The sequence below is a fragment of the Metarhizium acridum genome, assembly GCF_019434415.1.
Source record: "Metarhizium acridum strain ARSEF 324 chromosome Unknown scaffold_276, whole genome shotgun sequence".
In the NCBI taxonomy this organism is placed as follows: Eukaryota; Fungi; Ascomycota; class Sordariomycetes; order Hypocreales; family Clavicipitaceae; genus Metarhizium; species Metarhizium acridum.
In genome coordinates this window covers 799,608-820,775 of record NW_027094025.1, presented here as the reverse complement: position 1 = coordinate 820,775, position 21,168 = coordinate 799,608, and the positions used below count along the sequence as shown (strand labels likewise).

The following is a 21,168-nucleotide window of genomic DNA, read 5'->3' as shown; positions in this document are numbered from 1 at the left end:
AACCAGCGGCCTAATTGTGTATAGCCGCGATGTATATCTTCTTCGCGTCTCGGGCGGCGACATTCTTATATTTCCATGTAGCGTAAGCTCTTTTCAAGGCCCGGATAACACCATCTGTTGCAGAAATGATTGCCGTGTCTCGCCGTGTCTTTTTGGTTGAACTCATCCGAGTGGAACTCTGCATAGTGCAAGGCAATATTGTCTGTTCCGGGTCCTGGGTTCCAGTCCGGATCTCCGGACACGATATCACCCACGCCATTGAGCTTTGCACGTGAGACGTCCTCCCAACTTCTGAAGAACCACCTCATCGGTTTCGACATCGTTGGCGACACAATAGGGTTGGGAGTGTTGGATTTGGAGTCGAACAGTTGAGTGAAGGCCAGCGTTAGCTCTTGCATACACTTTGTGTTTTTGGCCAAAGCCTCGAGGTGGTGGCGCACAGCATCCGCGGAAAACGGATAAAATTCTTGCACCATGATGACTTGACTGATTGTTGGACGTGCTAGAGCATCGAGATGTAGATTGCACAGTCGCAAGGTGAGCAGACCTCTAAGTAATGTCATCTATTGTTTCATAAAGCTTGTCGACCACAGCTGGGGACAGGGACCCGATTTCCACATGGATGTGTGAACCAAATAGACCGTTTGCAGCTCAATCACCGAACTAGATGACGCTACAGTGGTGATTGGCTTCAAAGCGGGAACAAGCCTAGATACTGACTGAGTAGCCTCTGTTCCAAGATCCATGAGCTACTCGCACCTCACTTTAAAGGCCATCCTTTTACATACAATCACTACCTAACGGATACCGTGGCAGAAGTCACAAGCAGACAGGCGTGAGCGGAACCTACATAGCGTCTTCACGGCCCAGGCGAGTCGCTCGTATGATGATGGACGAGGTTACACCATTGACTCTCTTCAACTCTTCAACGCCATCAGGAAACAGAAGGAGAGTAACGTGCAACATTATGCAAGTGAGTTAGTCCTGGACTGCATGCAGGCATACTACGAGGTCAATCCATCTTTGAAGAGTTCCCGCATTGTCACAAGCATGGGCCTGTGTGAAAATTGCTCTCCTTTGCTCGCAAGGGTCGCATTATCAATGATGTTCAGGTTGCTCTCAAGAACTCCGTGGACGATGTCGTACCCCTCGCGGTTGAGCACTGCCTGGTCAGCAAACCGACTGCTCATTCCAATTCGGAAATATCCATGTTTGAGCTCACAGATGATGAAGTTGATACGTTCGCGGCGCAAGGTGAAGGAGCAAGTGCATAGAGAAGCTTGCTATCCTAGAAGCTTGTACCAGTGACCTGACACGGCTCGGAGCGCGACAAAGTGTTGAGTCAGGAAAAACTAAAACACATCCACCTTGACTCTACCTCCACCAGCAAATAGGATATTAATGTCACAATATAGATCCCCTTGCCTTCCGCGACGATGGCGATGATTCAGACGCAACAGCGTCTGCCGAAGAGGAGCTGAATGGGCGGCTTTCTGACCGCCATAGCATAGATAGCTTTGAAATATTAAGAGACTAGGATGATCAAAAACGGTTCAAGGAGACTGAATCACCGTATAGTGAATGATTGAGCGACCTGATCTTGATAGCTGACGTCGCACTCCCCCTTCGTGCTTTCATGTATTCCTTCTTCTGGAACCGGGACCGACCCTGACTTGACTTCCCCAGTCTTCATGCTTGTAATATCTCTGTAGTTACCTAGCACTTGTTAAGTCTTGGCACATTTTAATTAAACCTGTTTAGATTCGCTTCCCCGGTATATTTGCCCAAATATAAAGAGAATTTAATTGATTAATTATAGCTCTATAAGCCAAGCCGCGTGTCACTCTCCACCTCCCGCCTGATTTCTTTTGGAGCCTATTACTTCAGCGGTGGCTTTAATTAGAGGTAAGAACTTAATTTTATTCTATGTAATTTATATTACATATCCTTTATAAGCTTAATTAGTCTTATAAAGTTGGTTTAATGCTTTCACACGTTAACGTGCGATTTTAAGAGACTTTAAAGACTTATACAAAGGTAACTAGTTATAGTCCCAGTTAATCCCTGGCAGGCGCTAGAGCTCGTTATTAAAAGTCATCCATACCTCGTACTCCTATGGCGGCATCTGACTTCTAGCGATTATCTCCGGATTCCTGCGCTAATTTAAGCTCCTAATCGTAGTTTGAGTAATGCTCTTCCCTACGTGAACCGCATTTAATATCGCTGTTAATTTAAAAATGACTTCGTCCACGCCATCTTATCGTGGGGTGAAAAAAGCAAGTTGATCTGTCCAGGTCTCGACTGTGGAGCCTATTGTGTCGTCCATGACTGAACTTGGTCGTGGGCTTCGCCTTCGTTGATTTGCGTTGGACGCTTCTCTGGTAGAGCGTGCTGAATCGCAACATGGGGAGCGACATGTAGTTGCATGCGCTTCCATCCATCAGAGGGTACTTCAAAGGAGGTTTGGTCGGACTCGTTGCTCCGCGCTTGGCTAAAAGCATCATGAATGGCTCCTGATGACGTGGCTGTGGAGGGCCTCGTACATCAGTTCTATACTCCGGGGGGCCTAAGTAAGCACTTCCGTCGCAGCCATCTAAGCAATATTACCACTCGAACATAAGCAGCACTTGCTGACCCATGCTCAAATAGTTCATGGGATTCATCTGCGTCATCAGCAGCATGTTGAAACCGACGTAGTTGTATTTTGACTCGGTTGCACTTTCTCTTATTTAATTCATTTAAATGAGTTAAATAGTTCAATCATCTCAATGTAGAAATTGCTTTATCAGGTTATCCTTCTAGGCCCTTATTAAGACCCCGGCTCCAGATGATGTGGCTGTAGAGGATCGTCTCCGAGTGGCTAAGCTAAGTTGTCAAGAAATTCGTTCCACCAACCACAAAATGTCGAAGATAGAAAGACTTCAAGTCTTCTCAGCATAGATATCGTACGGCATGCCATGGCGACGTTTGACGTGTCACTTTGTAGCGCGGTCACATGAATGATCTGGCCACATCGTTAGTTCAGGTAGACACTTGAATGGGCCGGCAGATCCTACTATTTTCGAATAGTCGGCGCTGTCGATACGCGCAAACATGAGCGTCCAGCGAGCGCCATTGACATAAGAAAGCGGGAAAATCATTTGTTTGAGCACTGCCTGCGCCGTTGGTGAATTTTTGGCCATTGATTTAAGTCGTTCGATTTGGGCCAAAATGCAAGTACCCAATTGGTCTCTAGCTTCTGCTTCGGTGCGACTGATAGTTTTAGTTTCAATTAAAAAGGGAGCAATCTTCCCGTTTAGACCTGGCCGGTTGAAAGAATTGACAGATGGATCCCAAAGACGACGGGTGTCCGCGAGCCTGACTTGGGTGGCATCATCACCCCGCACATAGCAGCAAAAATCGAACATTCGAGAGCTCCTTAGGCCAGATGGGTGCTTTGGAAGCCACTGGGAGTCGATCCTATCCGAGATTCTGTCGAAATGGTTAGAAGTTGAATAGTAACAATCAGGGGGTCCTTACGTGGATCGGAACCCCACCGCTCCATGCTTCTTGTCGAACACATGTGCCAGAAGCTTGCCGTGAACTGCATTATTCCATTCACCTTCAGGCTCAAGCTCGTCATTGCACCGTATAGAATGCTCAACAATGCCTTGGATGGTAGCAAAGTCTTGGCATATATCGCCTGCATATGTAAAATAAGACTCGTGCGGTTTCCGTCCCAACTCATTTCGAAATTCGGGACTGTCATCCCACAGCGATTTTGGGATTGTTCCAAGCCCAGAAGCAAGGTCACTCAAATCATAGAACAATGTTTGCCCTTCTGGCCCTAGCGCCTCCGCCTTCGACAGACTGCGAAAGCGTACTCCAAGGCTTTCCAGGTCTATCACTCGTTTAACAGGGCTTTTCGAGCGTCTTGAAGACGTTGCAGATGAAGTCGAAACCGTCTCCTCATCAGGATCGACAAAAATGTCGTCTTCGATGCGACTAGCGGTAGATAGGGCAGGAGACAGCTGGTGGTTCGAATGAGACGTCCCAGTGAACGGATCACTCAGCCATCCAGATGCAGGCACCTCTACGGACCAGGCTGCGACGATTTCGGGTCTGCAGTGCATTGTTGATTGAATAAGATGTAGTTGGCCATTGAGATTGATGAAGATTATACCAGTGTTGTCCGCCTGTTAACCCACGCTGATATCGGCGGGGGTCGTTGCTGGCGACTGATACATGGGCACCCGGGTGCCCAAATAGACTAGCGCACCCAGGTGCCCAAATTATGTCAGCACTCCTCTAGCGCTGGGACAGAACCTGTGCCCCAGCATGTTCCTGCAGCCACTGCACATTGCAGCGCCAATCAGATTGATGAAACATGGATCAGGCAGCATTCCCTGACGACGTTCTTCCACCCGAAGGCACATATGAATCACGCGAGTCCTTACTTGATGCTATCAATTCTTGGGCGAAACCTCGAGGGTACGCATTTACAACAGGGAAATCCCTCAAGACACCAAATGGCAGAGTCAGAGTAATATTCGCTTGTGATAGGAATAAACCTCCTCCAAGCCCTTCTACTGATCGAGTGCGACGCACTTCGAGCCGAAGAACTGGCTGCAAGTTTTCAGTTCTAGCCAAGCAATCGCTAGATGGTAGTACATGGGTCTTGAGCCATCGACCAGACATCGAATGTGCTAAACATAATCACGCGCCCAGCGATGATCCTTCTGCACACCCTGCCCACCGCAAGCTTGTGGGAAAAGATGCGGCGATCGTCTCCAAACTCGTGAAGTCTGGAACTGCCCCTCGAGAAATAAGGACCTACCTCCATAACCACTCAGAAACACTTGCAACTCAGCGGGATATATACAACCGGATTGCGGCAACCAGGAAAGATCTTCGCGAAGGCCAGAGCAGCATTCAAGCCCTAGTCGACCAATTAGATAACGAGGGCTTTTGGTGTCGCGTCCGCTTGGATGTAGACAATCGACTGACGGCTATCTTCTTTGCCCATCCTGACTCTGTGGCGTATTTACAATGCAACCCGGACGTATTATTGCTGGATTGTACCTACAAGACGAATAAACACGGTATGCCGCTACTCGACATGGTCGGAGTAGATTCTAGCCAGCGGTCGTTCTGTATCGCATTTGCATTTCTATCCGGTGAATCGGAAGAGGATTACTCTTGGGCGTTACAACATCTCAGGTCACTTTACCAGCGTGAACTTCCGTCAGTTGTCTTGACTGATCGATGCCTAGCTGCAATGAACGCTGCTGCACATTGGTTTCCAACGACCAAAGCGCTCCTCTGCCTCTGGCATGTCAACAAAGCGGTCCTCCAGCGCTGCCGGCCCTTTTTTGTGCAGAAAGAAAACGAAACCTCAGAGCGGGCAGAAAATGACACATGGGAAGAATTCTACACCTCCTGGCACTCGATTGTTGCTTCACCAAGTGAAAAGATATTTGACGAGCGCCTGGCCAAGTTTGAACTGAAGTATGGCGAAAAATATCCAGAGTGTGTAGGGTATATCAAGATGTATTGGCTCGAGCCGTACAAAGAGATGATCATTAAAGCATGGGTGGATATGCACTTGCATTTCGGCAATGTGGCCACCTCGAGGCAGGTGGCTTGTACTATATGCAATTGACAAGACGCTAATGGAACGTTCCCAGGGCCGAGGGTATCCATTCACTGATGAAAGCACACATTAAGAAATCGAATTTGGACCTTTTCGACGTTTGGCAAGCCATGAAGCATGCCATCGCAAACCAACTCAAGGAACTTAAACATATTCGAGCTTCGCAACAGTTACGCACACCTCTAGATGTATCCGGGCTCATGTTCGAAGCAGTACGAGGTAGGGTTTCGCATGATGCTTTGCGCAAAGTCCAGGGGCAACGGCAGTTATGTCTACAAGAGCCACGTCAGATTCTATGTAGTCAGACTTTCACTTCGTCACATGGGTTGCCGTGCTCCCACACCCTCGAGAAGCTGGAAGAAGAAGCTCAGGGTCTTCTGTTAGAGCATTTTCACCCACATTGGCACTTAAAGCGAGGGGTGGCACTGCCAAAACCTGTTCTGGAACCTCGCCGGGCTGCAAACCAACTAAATAGGACTCAACCCTTAACGAGCACAAGACGCGAACCATCCGGTTTCGAGAGAATCCAGGGTAACAGAAAGGCTCCCACTTGCAGCGCATGCCACGTGGTAGGCCACATTATGACCTCGAGGTCCTGTCCGCTGAAGTTCAAGGGGTCGCCGGTAGTACCTCTGCCGGAAGCTCGAAGTTCAGTCACATTTTCAGGTGCCACGGCGGAAATGGCTCCTGCGGGTGTCTCTAAGGCCCCCCCGGAAATCGTGCCAACGACCCAGCAGTCGCAATGTTCAAATGCAGTGGCGGATGCCTTGGCAGAGATTGATCAACCCTCTTCCTTTGCAGCACGCATGCCACCCATCCGTTCATCTCCTCTCATGAGATTTAATACGTCGACTGACTTGGGGTCGCTTGCCACATCAAACAACGCGCCCGGCAGTCCGCCAATGTTGACCGTTGAAGGGCCAACGGTTGAGCAAGTCCAGTCTTTGTCTGGTGTCACCTTGGAAGAGCCGCGGTACGATTCCCCGGGTGCCATTTATGAGAGATATGTAGCTGCTAGAAATGCGTGGTACGCTGCGCAACCTGCTGGCAGCATCAAGACCAACCAGCAATATCGCAAAGCGATGGGGCTCCCACAAAGATACGACAAGCGGAGTTACGAGTGGTGCTTGGACTACAAACAAATGTCGAAGCATCGCGTCACTGCGACAGGGTCCAGAGAATGGACGAAAGAGGAAATGATGGCGTATCTAGACTGGAGCAACCAGGAAGATGAGCGGATTGAAGCCCAGGTCGCTCGGGAGATGGGTGATCATCCTTTGGCTAACAAGAGAAGAGGAATGAAAGAAATATGGAAGAGAATAGAGGTAGACAGTAATGAGCAACAAGCTTTGCACTCAGCGAATAGCGCGACGGAGGATTGCATTGTTGTCAAGTTGTAGATTAAACTGGAGAGAGTAACTAGTTGAAATGATCTTCCAGCCGGGTCTTGCGGGTCTGTCCCAGCGCTAGAGGAGTGCTGACATAATTTGGGCACCTGGGTGCGCTAGTCTATTTGGGCACCCGGGTGCCCATGTATCAGTCGCCAGCGCTAGAGGAGTGCTGACATAATTTGGGCACCTGGGTGCGCTAGTCTATTTGGGCACCCGGGTGCCCATGTATCAGTCGCCGTCGTTGCTGCGACAACCACGCGACGGGAGTATGCTCCCCACCTTGGCCTTGCTTGGGCAAAGAGGATGCAGCGCTTGTCGGGCAGCGGAAGGAGACCGTAGGGGAAAAAAAAACCTGCAAGAATTAAGTGGCTCGTCCACTTAGTCGCTGACGGGTAGTTTTTCGATAAGACGGCAGAAGCACGCGCGTACATGCGGCACAGTTCCAACACCGAACCCGTCCAACGCATCGGTGAAGGAGCGTGTGTGTACTCCAGCCCAGTATTCACGACCCGTGAGAAGAGAGCCCCCGCCAGACTTATGTCAGCACACTCACAAACACTTACCCTACGTTAAAATGGAGCTGCAAAGTTAGGGTTCACAAGATGGTTTGCTGCTCGCGCCTGCCAGACATAATCCAAATGGAGGCAATACCCATCAAGCTCGACCAAGAGTGTACGTCGGTATTACGGCCAGCATTGATTATGAGGAAACCATCCATTTCAGGCCAGACCTGCCTGGAGAAAGCGCAAGAACTTGACATGGGTTCGCCCACACCCGGATCCTCCGTGCATACATTACTCCCTAAGCGCTGGAGTAGTCTGCGTATTGCAAACAATGGAATGGCACAAGCTGGGCAGTCAAAAGTGTAATAGCCTGGCGCAAAATGTTCAAATGTGCGGAGAATATAGTACGGCTGGGACGGCCACGTTCACCTATTATTCGGCGCATCAATAACTAACTCGATCAGCCGCTTTGGTCTTCAACAAAGTGTTTGGTAACTTATCATTCTGGAGCCAAACAACCCGGACCCGTATAGCTACTTCAGAATTTCATGGGGGCTGCTCATGGGCTTACCATGACGATTCTCGAGCGCCTAGCCGAGGCAATGCATTTTCCGGCTCGTAAGAACACGTTGCTTGCAGCCCATGATAAGACGAAGCCCAATACAAACACCATGTCCATGTTCCGATATCCACGCCAGTCATACGCAGAGGTAGCCAACTTCCAAGGGCATTACCCACAACAAGCACACCGACCTGGGCATCTGGACGTTTCTCCTATGTCGTCAGCCAGGGCTGCGGGTGCTTTCACCACAGCTGAACAAATGTGTATATGTCGTGCCAAAGCCGGCACGGACACGCCATTGTCAATGCCGGAGACTCACTGCGCTATCTGTCCCCTAATAAGCTCCTGTCGGCTGTGCACCGTGTTCTGCCGCACGGAGGGCGACAAGTAAGTCATCGTCACTCGATTGCCTTCTTCCTGCGCCCTGCAGACGAGACAGTCTACAGTGACGTGTGCGGGCGTAGCATCTCCGCCAGAGCTTGGCACGATGAAAAGTTTGATCATTTCCGGGCGTCGCACTAGAGCAGGCTCAGAATGTGATTCTTACTGGCGGCATGGAGAGGGCAGAAAGCCACATGTTGGCAAAAGGTACGACGACCTAGCATGTCCCAACGCCGTACAGCAGCAAGGTTAATTGACTTGTGGATAATTCAGTACATCGCTAAGGATGCTGTAGAGGAACAAAACTATGTTATGGGCCTTGGGATGATGGGTCGCACTTGGGACCAATTCTCACAGCCTAGACCGAAGTCCGACTTTGGCCAAGTAAATAGGGGCAAAGAAGATAGTCCATCTTGGCTGAGAACGTCCCCAAGAACCTTGAAGAGAGCCCGTGCTTGCGACTGGCCATTTCTATTACCAAGTTTGACAATGGCAATTTCCATCGTCTCATGAAGCGGCCAAATATGCTTTCCTTATTGCCCAAGCTCTTTATATTTGGCTGCAGGTGCACGTAACGTATCTTGACTGCGGATCGGTACCCTTCTTTTCTTCAACAATCCGGCAAAGAAGTCGGACAGGGGACTAGAGTTTATTGTATTTATTAGTGCAGATCAGCATGAATAGACTGAAGGAAGCCTCACGATTGCAAGCGAACTGCGATTCCAAGAGGATCTTGAACACCAGGCCTTTCGGTGCGAACAGCGAGACACGCGTTAGTCAACTACTAACATTGAAAATAGCTTCCTGCTGGAAAGAATGCCGTAAGTTGCCTAGTCGCGGCGGTGCATCCAGAGTCACCAGCGTCTGCAAACAAGAGAACCAAGGACGTCGAAACTCCATAAATTGTCTTTTTGTCTCTACAACCAATGTACTCCAGGGAAAGGGGCAGGTTAGACCGCCTTTCTGCCTGCTACTAATTCCCTATCCCCCCTGCGCCTGGCTGGCTTCTGGTCCATCTGCACAGCAAAATTCCAAAGCCCGGAAATGGGATGATCCAAAGCTATCAAGGGCATGGAATTGAAGGGCCAGGCGGACTGCAGTCGTCGGGGTTCTTGCCCGGGAAATAACATCCTATCATCATTAGCCAGTCGGCACAGCATATGTTGGGAGAAGGCGAAAAAGAGCTTGCGTCACCAAGCTTGAAGTTGGGCTGGTATTATTTGGGACTTGGAAAATTACTCACCCCCGTCAGAGCAATAACAGTAATTACCAACGAGACCGTCCGGATCCGCTCTACAAATGCCCGATGCTGTTAGAAGGGTAAAGACGGAAGCGTAGGTAATGTGTAGTAGGATGGGGATTCCTTCAAAGCAGACAAGCAATCCTGTTCCCAAGATTACGTGCTACGACCTTGCAAATATTGTCAGAAAATATTTGATGTGTTTGATACGTACTGGTTTCGCAAGGCGGGTATAAGAGACAACCAGACCCAAGAGTGCGAAAACAGCCACGATTCTGAAGGGAGACTGCATCTTCGACTGCGCGGAAGCTGGTAGGTGATGAGTTTCAGCAGATAGGAGGCTGAAGGCGTCAAACTAGGTTCCTTGGACTGCCCGAAATATTAGTGAACAAACGCCGGTAGATCCAAGGGGACAGGCGCACGTGTATAAGCAATAGAAGGCGTGTTCAAATGGTGCTTGAGGGCATGATGGCAAGTGAGCCATGTCTATCAAGGTTGCTGCATTCGCGGATGAGCGGCACGGATAGAGTACGACGAGGCTCAGAACTTTGGAACTTTGGCATTTGGGAATCTGCAGTCAGCGTATCACAGAGAGTCAGCTTGTTACAAAGAGTCAGCGTATTATAAAACCTATAACGCTAGCCAGTAAGGCATTATACAGCCTCGATCAGCACGAAAGAGCAACGTATACTGGCATGCTCCAATGAGTAGTAGTCAATAACACTTCGGGGCTAACTCTGTGATCCCCCCACCTGGAAGACATGTTGCATGATGCTCCAGTCCTGATTCCATATGTAGTTATTCCCATGTCTTGTAGCGGAGCCTACACCTGGGGTGTGCACATTTCGATCACTGGCCAGTAATAGCACCGAGTCGAATATCTCCGACCACTACCTACGTAAGATGTCAGACAAGGAGTGATACTGTATTACATGGCAGAGTTCAAAACCGTATTAGTGTTGTTTTCTCTCGGACCCTTCAAGGGGAAATATCTCACGTCTCAGTTGGGAAGCGTCTAGGGGTAGCACTAAAAGCACCGCATGAGAGCTGCTTGATCTCCGTCTTGTCTATGCATTAGATAGAGGAAAATACTGTCAGAGTCTCTTTCAAAACCCAAGCTCAATGCACTTCAGCCTCCTAGCCCTAGTATCAGTTGCGCATCTCGCCCAGCTTGCCGCGGCCGGTCTTGTACGGCGGGAGACTCATTCTGGGGTAGGTGGCAAGGTGTCAACGCCAAAGGCCCCTTTCAATGGAAAAAGGCTGCTATTCATTGGGGACCCCGAAAAGCCCTAGAAAGCCTCAAATAGCTGCCTTCCGATTGTACGAAAAAGCCTCCAAAAAAGGCTCGCGCCACCACCCTATTGAAGCCGAACCTTCAATAGCTGGATACTGTAAAATCCCTCAAATTAATGACTTTCTAGGTGACCTGCTAGACGACCTTAATATCTATAAATAAGGGCCTGTTTTCCGTACCTAGATAGCTTCAATCCCAAGGACAATTCCACGCTTCAATCTGCTTCCATAGCTGTCAACGTGATAGTTATGAGCCCGGGTTTGCCACAACTTCCCGGAATCTTTACACATCAAATTGCTACATAACCTAGGTCTTCGTCAAAGGCCTCAACCAACCTAGCTATGGAAGCAGATTGAAGCGTGGAATTGTCCTTTGATACAGCTCTTGTGGCCGGGTTACAATTATAGCCCTTTTCTAGAAAGCGGTCCAATGAGGCTACATTTGTATGGAAGGTCGGAATAAAGGCTACATGTTCTAGCTGGAAGAGCCCTGTCTGTATCCGTAGAGAGACCTTCCAGACGAGGCCTTCGCAGGCGATACGAAGCTCCAAATCGAAGGCTACGGAAAGGTCTCTCTACGGATACAGACAGGGCTCTTCCAGCTAGAACAAGTAGCCTTTATTCCGACCTTCCATACAAATGTAGCCTCGTTAGACCGCTTTCTAGAAAAGGGCTATAATTGGAACCCGGCCACAAGAGCTGTATCAAAGGACAATTCCACGCTTCAATCTGCTTCCATAGCTGTCAACGTGATACAAGGGAACTATTTTACCGCAGTGAGTGGCACTAAGCGCTCTACAGTTGTGCATTCTCGACGATACCCATCCCGCCCCAGGTGTGTGTGAATATGAGCCGGTTGATAATGAGGGCATTAGCCTACACGAACCTTGCAGCATTGATGTCGTCCCAGTAAGATTGATTATGAATTTGCGTCTTCAAATGGTCAGAGACCTGACTGGACGCAGTGTATAAATACCGGCAACGTCTGCTTCTACGTGGACGGAGACGGCGATGCCTCCTGCTCCTAGGTTAAGACTTGCCTGTACAATTTGGCTCAGGTGCATCGCAGGCATCTGATGGAGTAGAGGAAATGAATCAAAGTATCATGTAAATGGGGGCGAGGAAACTTTTCTACAGGGACGTATGTAGATACATAATTAGAAAGTCTCTGCCTCCTAGAAGCGACCAGCAGCTTGTTTCCTCGTCCATGTCAAGGATTCCTTGACAAGGATTGCCCGCCCTTGGAAGCGAACCATGTCAACTCGTTCCCCGTACGACTGCCCCAGAGAATTACGCAATCATATAGAGTGAGCCATGTGATAAAGATAGGTCTGCCCCGCCGTTTGCCTACACCAGACGTCCATTCACCGTTTGCACGCATAATGCAAGCGCACCAAACGACCCGAGACTGACACCCTTCTCGATTCGTTACGCCGACACAACTCGGAAGCTTTGCTCAAATTTGCTCTACTTACAAGTATATCCGGTCCAAATATGTACCATGCGGGTTCTTACCGATCCGGCACAGGAAGAAACACGGGAAATGGACCAGGCTACCCAGAGACTTCAGCGTCGGGTTGATTTCAGCGGAATCGCTTCAGGGTCAGTGTTGATGAATCGTCCATCGAGGCGACTCAAACCTACGTAATCAAGCTCGCATGTTGATTCGCTCCATTACCGATCGCTTTGTGAATTTCAACCGCGAGGTTGCCGTCCTCGACGTCTGTGAAACGAGGGTCCTTGAAGTAAAAGGGCTCCTGGAGAGCGCAGTCGGCTACATGACCGCCGGTGGCAAGACCAGTAATGACCCGCTCTGGAATGGGATAATGCCGACTGGCGATGGGTGTTGAGGATGATGGTGCAGGGACACGCCCGCTCATGGCTGCGCCCATAAGAGATCGGAATTTAATCTCTCCTAGACCTACCGACTCCCACTTCCAAGTTGCTTGTTCCCTGGCGCTCGGCTACGAATCCAACGTCGAGCACGAGACCCAAATCCAAGCTGATAGCCGGGAGACCTTTGGACCGCCGATGGTGTGCGAGACTGTCCATGAAGTTGCCTGCTGCATAATTTGCTTGGCCAGGGTTTCCGGTGATGCCAGATATTGAGCCGAGGAGAATGAAGAAGTCCAACTTCTCTGGAAGAATCTCGTGTAGATTCCAAGAGCCGAGCTCCTTGGGCTTGACTGACTCTGCATGCCCGTCATGAGACATGGTCTCCAAGATGCTGCCGTGCAGGGATAGCATGGACGGAATCCGTGGTTTTCTCAACGAATCGAGAATTTTTAGCTTACCCATCTCGGAGCACCACTGCGGATTGAACGCAGCCTACGATTGGAGGCAACGTTCTCGTACACTCATCTAGAGTCGACTTCAGCTGAGTCGCATCCGTGATGTCGCAGCCATAAAAGACGGCACGGGTGCCCTTTCCTCAGCTCCTTTTAAACAGTAGCAGCCTTTGGATCAGAGGCACCGGACCGAGACAAGAAGACGATGTTTTTGGCGCCAGACTCTGCCATGTATGATGCAAGACTTCTGCCTAAGCTACCTAGACCGCCCGCAATGACATATGTAGCGTTTAATTTCAGAGACGGAGTGCTTGCCATGGATGGATGCACCGGAAGAGTGTCTGTGGGTGCCACGGTAATGACGAGTTTACCGCGGTGCTTCCCGGCCTGCAAGGCGCACATCGCATTTAGTATGTTACGAAGGGGGTACTCGGTAACAGTTTGGATGGTCTTGATGGCCTTTTGCAAGAGCAGATTGTGGACATCCCGCATCAGGACGGCCGTTTCGTCTGCAAGGTTCCGATGAATGTAGCTGAGGTTAAAGAATGCGGATGTGGCATTGTTTTTGAAACGAGCCATGTCAAGACTGGAGTTGCCATCAACGTCCTTGATGCCCATCTCGACAAATCGACCGGATGGCCCAAGGCATTGCCAACTTTGACAGGCGCCTCACCCCGGACACGAATGAACTGTCGCGGCTGCTCAAGATGTGGCTCGCCCGGATGCCGTAGGTGCCCTGAAGCATCTAGCCTTGGTAGGCGATCCTACCGTGGCCAGGATCCGACAGTTGGCCCAATAGAATCATCGAATCGCGGAAGCTGGCAGTGAAATTGAACATGGTAGTAACAGACGGTGACTACAGAGCCAGGTGGTCCTGATCAACTTACTTGACGCCCACTGAACGTGTTTCAAATTCGACCTCGTCGCTCAGAAGCTGTCGGCGCGCGTTGCCGTCTGCTGTGAATCACATTGTTTCCGAGAGCCCCGGCTGGCGTATTGCCAGCTCCAGACCGACCGGTATGTCCCCGAGTCGCATCGTCTGTGTACTGCTCTTGTTTGTCTGGCTTGCAATGTGGCTCATCATTGGCGGTGAAGCGTGAAATTTGGCACAAGCCATCTTTCGCAACAAATTCTTTGCCCTCGCTTTCCGCGAAAGGAACTTGACTAATCAGGCCAGAATTCTACTCCACCTAGCTTAGGGACGCTGAGGATAGTGTGATGGAGGCAATGTCAAGGTCTGGATGCTCGTCTCTCACAGTTTTGAATATACCGAGTACAGTTTAGTAGTGAGGACTCGGCGAGCCTGTAACCCAGAGTAAGCGGCGACTCTTCAACAGCAGCTTCCTGAAAGATTCAAAGTCCGCTGGGCCTTCTTCCAGCTCCAGGTGAGACTCCAATGCCCAGAGCGAGACACAGAAGCCGGATCCTTGTCTACATTACCTGATCCGAGCTGGAGTTTGCTGACAGTCAAGCCTTGACGCTCGACTTGCTGGGTTAGCTCGTTGGCAAGCGCCATGCACTCAAAGGAAGGGCTATCGGGTAAAAGTAGCACTAATGGAGTTTGATCCGCGAGAGAAGCATGTGGCTTACTCTTTCTGGATACGGCGACATGGTAGGAACTGCTGACGGGAATATGGATCTGTTTGTTTAAGCCGGTGGCAGAGTACTCTGTCATCTCAGACACGGCCGCTTTTGCATATCCTCGCAGGCCAAGGCCGGGCTCTCTGGCACCATGGCCGGCAATTTTGAGGTTCTGTATATAGATGGGGACGGCGCCGCTCTCCTCGTCCTCACCAGAAGCGCCCCCAACTGCTTCAAAGGTCAACTGAATCATGCAACCTAGCGTCGAGGGATGCAGCAGATGAGCATCTTCGTATTGTGACGGGGTTGTGGCTTTGGTGTCGTAGATGACAACGGTGCCACAGGCGGATACTTCGTCGTGGCGGACTTCTGCAAGGTTTTGGAATGCCGGACCATACTGCAAGCCAAACGCTTTCGTCCTGGCATAAAAGTCTCGGCGCCCAATAAATTTAGTGCACGCCTTTTCCGTGACTTCAAGCTCCTCCTGGAAACGCTTCATGTTATATATCCTCTCGCGGGCAACGAACTCACTTGGAGAGATGGGCTTGTAGCAATTTACCACAAACCCGCTGCAATTATGCTCCAAGACGTCGGAATCACTCGAGCTCGAAATCCTGAATTCCATCCAGTCTTGGGCGAGACTGTTGGTCTTGGAACACAGAAGTTCTAATTTTGTTTCCAGGCCCTGGTCGTCGTCCGTTATCACCATTGGCCGTTCAAGACGGACATCTCTTAGCTCAATAAAATCGACAACGGCATCTGTCATCTGTCAGAACTGTTACATATTGTGTCCAAGGGCACGGTGCACTTCTTTGGCTTACTAGGGTCTGCAGTTTGTCGAGCAGCTTCGATGGCCATACAGACCATGCCCGCGGCTGGGTACAAGATGTTGGATTGAATGTTGTGATCTCTGATCCACGGAAGGTCAAACGTTCTCAAGAACTGCCGCCATGAAGCATCACCCGAACACATCGTTGTAAGGCGCACCAAACAGGTTAACGTGTCCCCCAGCCCAACGACGAGACGCCTTCGATAGTCGCGTCTCCGACCAGTGTGATCTCTCATGGTTCCAGTGATATTTGGGTAGATCAGTCAGCTGGACATGAGAACTATTTTGGTCCTCCATCTGGTGAGCAGCATTAATATTGACAGAGAAGCCGGTCGTGTGGAGGTGGCCAACAGCCTGCAGGGCCGTGAACACAGCCTATCAGCCAACTGAGTTCGACGACAGCCTTCTGATTCTTCTTGAAGATGAGAGCATGAATACCGAGCTGACCTTCTTGGATGGCAAAATGACGCAGAACCAGGCCAAGGCCATTTTCGACATGTATACAAGCCATATCCGCCGTTATCCTACTGAGTGCACAATCTGGACAAGTCGATATGAGGTCGGTGGCCAAAGTCTAGATCACACAAACATCGGCCGAGCTATGGGATGCTCCACGTACGTTGTTGAAGCAGCAAATCATCACAAACTTATGCCCATTGAGGGCGTTGGCGAACTTCGGTTACCGGACCAATTCTTTCCAGGGGTTACTTAAACAACGCTGAGGCTACGCAGCTCGCATTTGTCACTGACCCGGAATGGGCAATAGAAAAAATGCCCGATTCTACAAAAATGGTGATCTTGTTCGCCTCAACTCGGATGGAACTGTGTCATTCATTGGCCGCAAGATACGCAAGTAAAGCTTTGAGGCCAGCGGGTTGAGCTGAGTGAGATGGAGATAGATCATAGCGCTTGCCTCCACAGCCGCTGTATTTTTTGCCAAAAATTGGCCCGTTTCAGCATCGGCTTGTGGCCGTGGTCTGGCTGGTCAGCGGAACCTCAAGAATCCCTGAACGTCAAGATCATAAACGTAACCCAGAGAAAAGACGCAGAAGATATGATTGATCATCTCAGTGCGGCGGCGAGTCGTGTATTTGCGCTATACATGGCGCCGACTGACTGGGTCGTATTGGAGCACCTGAGAGAGTGGCTGGAGACGATGGATCCCAGCAAATATTCGGAAATCATTGGAGTCGAGGAATCATTTTGGCGGCCTTCGAACAATCAGGAGGAGGTCCTGCTGCAGACAGTTGCGGAGATCTTGAACAAATCTGCGAGCATGGTCAACTTCAAAAGCTCATTCATTGCGTCCGGAGGCGATTCAATATCTGCAATGCAGTTGACTGCCCGCTGTGCATTGAAAGGATATAGGCTGATGGTATGCGATGTTCTTCAAACTTCCTCCCTTCTAGCACTGGCTAGTAAGATGGTTCAGACAACAAAGACTTCACAAGTCGAACAGTGTGAAGAGATCGTCGACAAGCAATTCAACTTTCATCCAATTCCAAAAATGCACTTCGAGTCGATTCCAAGCGGCGCGAATCATGTTAACCAGAGCTATTTACTCAAATTGACCAGGGAATTCAGTGATGCTAACATTGAGCATGCGCTCCGCGACATTGTGAAAGAACATGGAAAGCTGCGCTCTAGGTTTATTCGACACCAGGATGAGTGGTTTAAGTTTGCTTCGTCATCTACTAAGAACTGTCTTGACTTCAGGACGGTCTCAGCTGGCTCATTTGAATCTGTTTGTGACATTGCAACTGTTCGACACAAGGATACTGACATCACGTCAGGGCCTCTCTTCATTGTTACTTCTATCTCCACGCCTGGGGGCAAATTCTTGTCAATGATCTGTCAGCATCTTGCGATTGACTTGTATAGTTGGCGAATCATTATAAATGACCTGCAAGAGTTGCTACTCGGTCGCACCCTGCAACCGGCCTCTACCCCCTTCTCAGCTTGGACCCGTTTGCAGGAACGGCACATTCGGGGAGAGGGCATGACCGGAATCCCGGGTCACAGGGTTGACCTTGACTATTGGGGAATGAAAAAAGAAGACAATCTCTTCGCAGACATGGAAGAAGTCATCACAGCACTCCCTCAAAACGTCACACCCGACTTGCTCAGCCTGGCTTCCGCTACGCTCAATTGTGAGATTGCCGATATGCTCCTTGCTTCTATTACTCGTCTTTTGTCCAAGAATTTCCTGACCGCCCACCGCCCTCGATTTTCAGTGAACAACATGGCCGTGATGTTTGGGACAGTAGTATCGATATCTCCCGAACTGTAGGCTGGTTCACGACTATGGCTCCTCTGTCTGCGGCCATTTCAAAGGACACCGATCCTCTGGACGCTCTAAAGCTCGCCTGGATTTCAAGGAAGCTCCAGACTCTGGCAGGTGCCAACGAGTTTAATCATCGCCATCTCCATGAACATCGTGGTAATACTCCGAAATCGTACGGAATAGAGATTCTGTACAACTTCTTTGGTCGGAACGACCAATTCGATTACGCCGAGTCCATCTTCATTCCGATTCTGTAAGAGGGTGTCACTGCCAACTATGATTTTTCACTGCCTCGACCAGCCCTTGTGGACATCAATGCCCTACTACAGGGCGGAGAACTCAAGATCCATGTGAGCTAAAACAGCAAGATGAAGTTTGCTGAAAAAATTGCTTCTTTTCCATGTCAAATCATCAGAAATCTTACCAAGTTGATCGATGCCATTCCTCAAAATTCTGCCTTCTGGACCGTCGCGGACGTTCCGTTGGCAAATCTAGAACAAGCTCATTTGGACAAGACAACTAGCCATCTTGCAAGAGCCGGCATCGACCTTAGAAAAATCGAAGAAATTCACCCTGCCACGCCTGCGCAGGAGGGAATTCTTGTGAGCCAGCAAAAGGCCCCAGAGCAGTACATATCTAGCACGATCACAAAATTGTCTCTAGCAAGCGGAAGAAAATGGGCTACATCTCGGCTTGCTGATGCATACTCGCAAGTCATACGCCGTCATCCTATGCTGCGCACTTTGTTTGTTGAAAGCAACGGAGACCATCTTTACGATCAAGTGGTACTCAAGCACTGGACACCAGTGTTGAAATCTTGCCACCAAGTAATGAAGAGCCGGTTGATCAATTACGTTCATGGCATAGCCACAGATTCAACTCTTTGACCTCACCCCATGCCATTGGCCTGCAGGAGGTCGGGGAAGAGTTGTACATCGGTGTTGTAGTTAACCACCCACTTTTACTCTATGATCATGAGCGAACTCTTGAGCATCCACAATGGAGAGCAGGTTCCAGAAGGACCCGGAAAGTACAGCGACTACATTGCCCTCTTGCAACAATTGGATACGTGAGAGGCCATGTCCTTCTGGAAAGGCTACCTCAAGGATGCCATACCCTGCCAGTTTCCCATCATGCAAGTCGCGCCACAAGACCAAGAGGAGAATCGAACCATCGTCGTTGACATGAGCGGAAGTGTCTCTGAATCTGAACAGCTTTCCTTTAAAAATGAGACTAGTCTGTCCGGCTTGTTCCAAGTCGCATGGGTCTCGTTGTAGGCCAATATATTGGAACGGATGAAGTTTACTTCGGAAGTCTAACCTCGGGTCGGGATATTGAAATGGGCACAGACCCCCATGGGATTTGCGGACCGCTGATAAACACTTTAGTGACTCGGATTTTCTTGAGCCGCCAAAAGTCTATCCGAGATCTGTTGAGAGATGCCTTGCAGGATTACACTGATGCTCTTTCTCATCAACACGTGCCTCTGATCAAGTTCAGCATGATTGACCACTTTCTGGCTCCAGCCTGTTCAACACTTCCATGCCGCTGACCAGAGCAGCTCTGTCTGGCGACTTATCCGGCAACATTCGAAAAGAAAGAGTCTACTTCTACGACCCCACGGAGTACGTTTGTTCACTGAGAAGTTGGACCAGAATCTTTAGGCTTTGCAGTCAACTATCTCAACACGGCAATACTTGATCAGGTCGCTGGTTTCATGGCAGACTCGGTGAAGTCTCTCTTTGTTGATATCGTGGCCAACCCTGACATCCTTGTCTCCGACATTCGCCCTGCAGGTCCTTCCAGTCTTCGGCAGATAAGCAGGTGGAACTCTATCCCTTCACCCAAGGTACATCGATGTGTACATGATATTGTCGAGGACGTGGTTCGAGAGCACCCAACCATCCCGCAGTCTGCTCATGGGACCCGGACTTGACCTATGCGCAGTTGATTGAGTTGTCAGATCTTTTGGCTCTTGAGCTACACCAAAAACGGTGTTGAGCCCGAAGTCTTTGTTCCCTTTGTTTTGAGAAATCTGGCCGGCACGTGGTGACTATGCTTGTCATCATCAAGGCAGGCGGTGTCTGTGTTGCTCTGGATCCTTCGCACCCTCATAGCCAGCTGGTCGAAATTGCTAAGAATGTCAACGCTCATAACATACTGGCATCGGCCACATACGCCGACCAGTTCGCAGATGTTGCCCAAAGAGTCATCGTGGTGGGCCATGGAACATTGGAGGACTTAAAGACTGCCCAGTTCGACGAGTCCATTGTGTTAAGAACGTCTCCGGTGCAGCCTCATAACGCTGCGTTCGTTGTGTTCACTTCGGGCTCAACGGGAAAACCTATCGGCATTGTTTTAGAGCACGATGCCGTCGCTTCCAGCGTAAAGACGCACGGTAACGCGATAATGGTTGGGAAGAACTCACGAGTCATTCAGTTTGCTGCTTACATGTTTGATGTTAGCATTGAAGATTTATTTACAACTCTCATGAGAGGCGGTACGGTTTATGTCCCTTCGAAATCGGAGAAAATGAATTACTTGACAGGTGCTTTGAAGAAGTACCGAGCTAATTGGGCCTGCCTCACTCCTACTGTTGCTAGTATGCTTACTCTAGAGGATGTTGTTGACATGAGCTTCATTGCTCTTGGTGATGAGGGAGTTCGCAAGGAGACCGTCGAAACTTTTGCGGACCATACGTGTCTATCTCTGATTTACAGACCTGCAGAGTGCTGCATAACCATATCTTGTAATGTTAGTGTTACTAACATCGCGAACCCTGCCAACTTTGGTCACCAAGTTGGTGCATTCATGTGGCTTGTTAACCCCAACGGTCATAATATGCTGGTTCCAGTTGGAGCCGTCAGCGAAATCTCATCAAAGGACCGCTTCTTGCCAGGCACTACCTTCACGAGCCCGAGCATACCGCGGCCTCTTCTATTGAGGATCCTGCCTTTTTGAAGGGCAGCGGACAGTCTGGCCGCAGAACGTATCTCAGCGGCGACTTGAGACGATACAACTACGACGGGTCCGTCAGTTTTGTTCGCAGAAAAGATGTCCAAGTCAAGATCCGCGGTAACCGCATTGAACTAGGCGAGATTAGTTCAACCTATGGAACGATCCCTCGGTTCGACATGCTCTAGCTTACATGCGTGACACTAGGGTGCTTAGCGGAAAGCTTGTT

The 21,168-nt window shown here is 49.8% G+C and overlaps 8 protein-coding genes across 8 annotated transcripts; 3 read left to right on the top strand and 5 right to left on the bottom strand.

The window, feature by feature from the left end:
- Positions 1–65: 65 nt before the first annotated feature.
- J3458_013295 (uncharacterized protein) lies at positions 66–476 on the bottom strand (the record flags this gene model as incomplete). Its single annotated transcript, XM_007816557.1, has 1 exon — positions 66–476. One exon carries the CDS (start codon positions 474–476, stop codon positions 66–68), a length of 411 nt encoding a protein of 136 aa, XP_007814748.1.
- Positions 477–1,833: 1,357 nt separating this feature from the next.
- On the bottom strand, positions 1,834–4,112 carry J3458_013294 (uncharacterized protein; the record flags this gene model as incomplete). The annotated part of the gene is made up of 3 exons (XM_066120357.1): positions 1,834–3,004; positions 3,057–3,471; positions 3,520–4,112. 3 exons carry the CDS (start codon positions 4,110–4,112, stop codon positions 2,861–2,863), a joined length of 1,152 nt encoding a protein of 383 aa, XP_065974644.1. The 3' UTR covers positions 1,834–2,860.
- Positions 4,113–12,642: 8,530 nt separating this feature from the next.
- Positions 12,643–13,249, bottom strand: J3458_013293 (putative secondary metabolism biosynthetic enzyme; the record flags this gene model as incomplete). The annotated part of the gene is made up of 2 exons (XM_066120356.1): positions 12,643–12,884; positions 12,928–13,249. The coding sequence occupies 2 exons, from the start codon at positions 13,247–13,249 to the stop codon at positions 12,643–12,645; spliced, it is 564 nt and encodes a 187-aa protein (XP_065974643.1).
- Positions 13,250–13,443: 194 nt separating this feature from the next.
- On the bottom strand, positions 13,444–13,908 carry J3458_013292 (uncharacterized protein; the record flags this gene model as incomplete). Its single annotated transcript, XM_066120355.1, has 1 exon — positions 13,444–13,908. One exon carries the CDS (start codon positions 13,906–13,908, stop codon positions 13,444–13,446), a length of 465 nt encoding a protein of 154 aa, XP_065974642.1.
- A 712-nt stretch (positions 13,909–14,620) lies between these two features.
- J3458_013291 (putative secondary metabolism biosynthetic enzyme) lies at positions 14,621–15,843 on the bottom strand (the record flags this gene model as incomplete). Its single annotated transcript, XM_007816559.2, has 2 exons — positions 14,621–15,630; positions 15,693–15,843. The coding sequence occupies 2 exons, from the start codon at positions 15,841–15,843 to the stop codon at positions 14,621–14,623; spliced, it is 1,161 nt and encodes a 386-aa protein (XP_007814750.2).
- Positions 15,844–16,802: 959 nt separating this feature from the next.
- On the top strand, positions 16,803–17,990 carry J3458_013290 (putative NRPS-like protein biosynthetic cluster; the record flags this gene model as incomplete). Its single annotated transcript, XM_066120354.1, has 1 exon — positions 16,803–17,990. One exon carries the CDS (start codon positions 16,803–16,805, stop codon positions 17,988–17,990), a length of 1,188 nt encoding a protein of 395 aa, XP_065974641.1.
- A 14-nt stretch (positions 17,991–18,004) lies between these two features.
- J3458_013289 (uncharacterized protein) lies at positions 18,005–18,871 on the top strand (the record flags this gene model as incomplete). Its single annotated transcript, XM_066120353.1, has 2 exons — positions 18,005–18,237; positions 18,400–18,871. 2 exons carry the CDS (start codon positions 18,005–18,007, stop codon positions 18,869–18,871), a joined length of 705 nt encoding a protein of 234 aa, XP_065974640.1.
- A 1,168-nt stretch (positions 18,872–20,039) lies between these two features.
- On the top strand, positions 20,040–21,127 carry J3458_013288 (putative NRPS-like protein biosynthetic cluster; the record flags this gene model as incomplete). Its single annotated transcript, XM_007808916.2, has 2 exons — positions 20,040–20,683; positions 20,839–21,127. The coding sequence occupies 2 exons, from the start codon at positions 20,040–20,042 to the stop codon at positions 21,125–21,127; spliced, it is 933 nt and encodes a 310-aa protein (XP_007807107.2).
- Between the last annotated feature and the right edge of the window lie 41 nt (positions 21,128–21,168).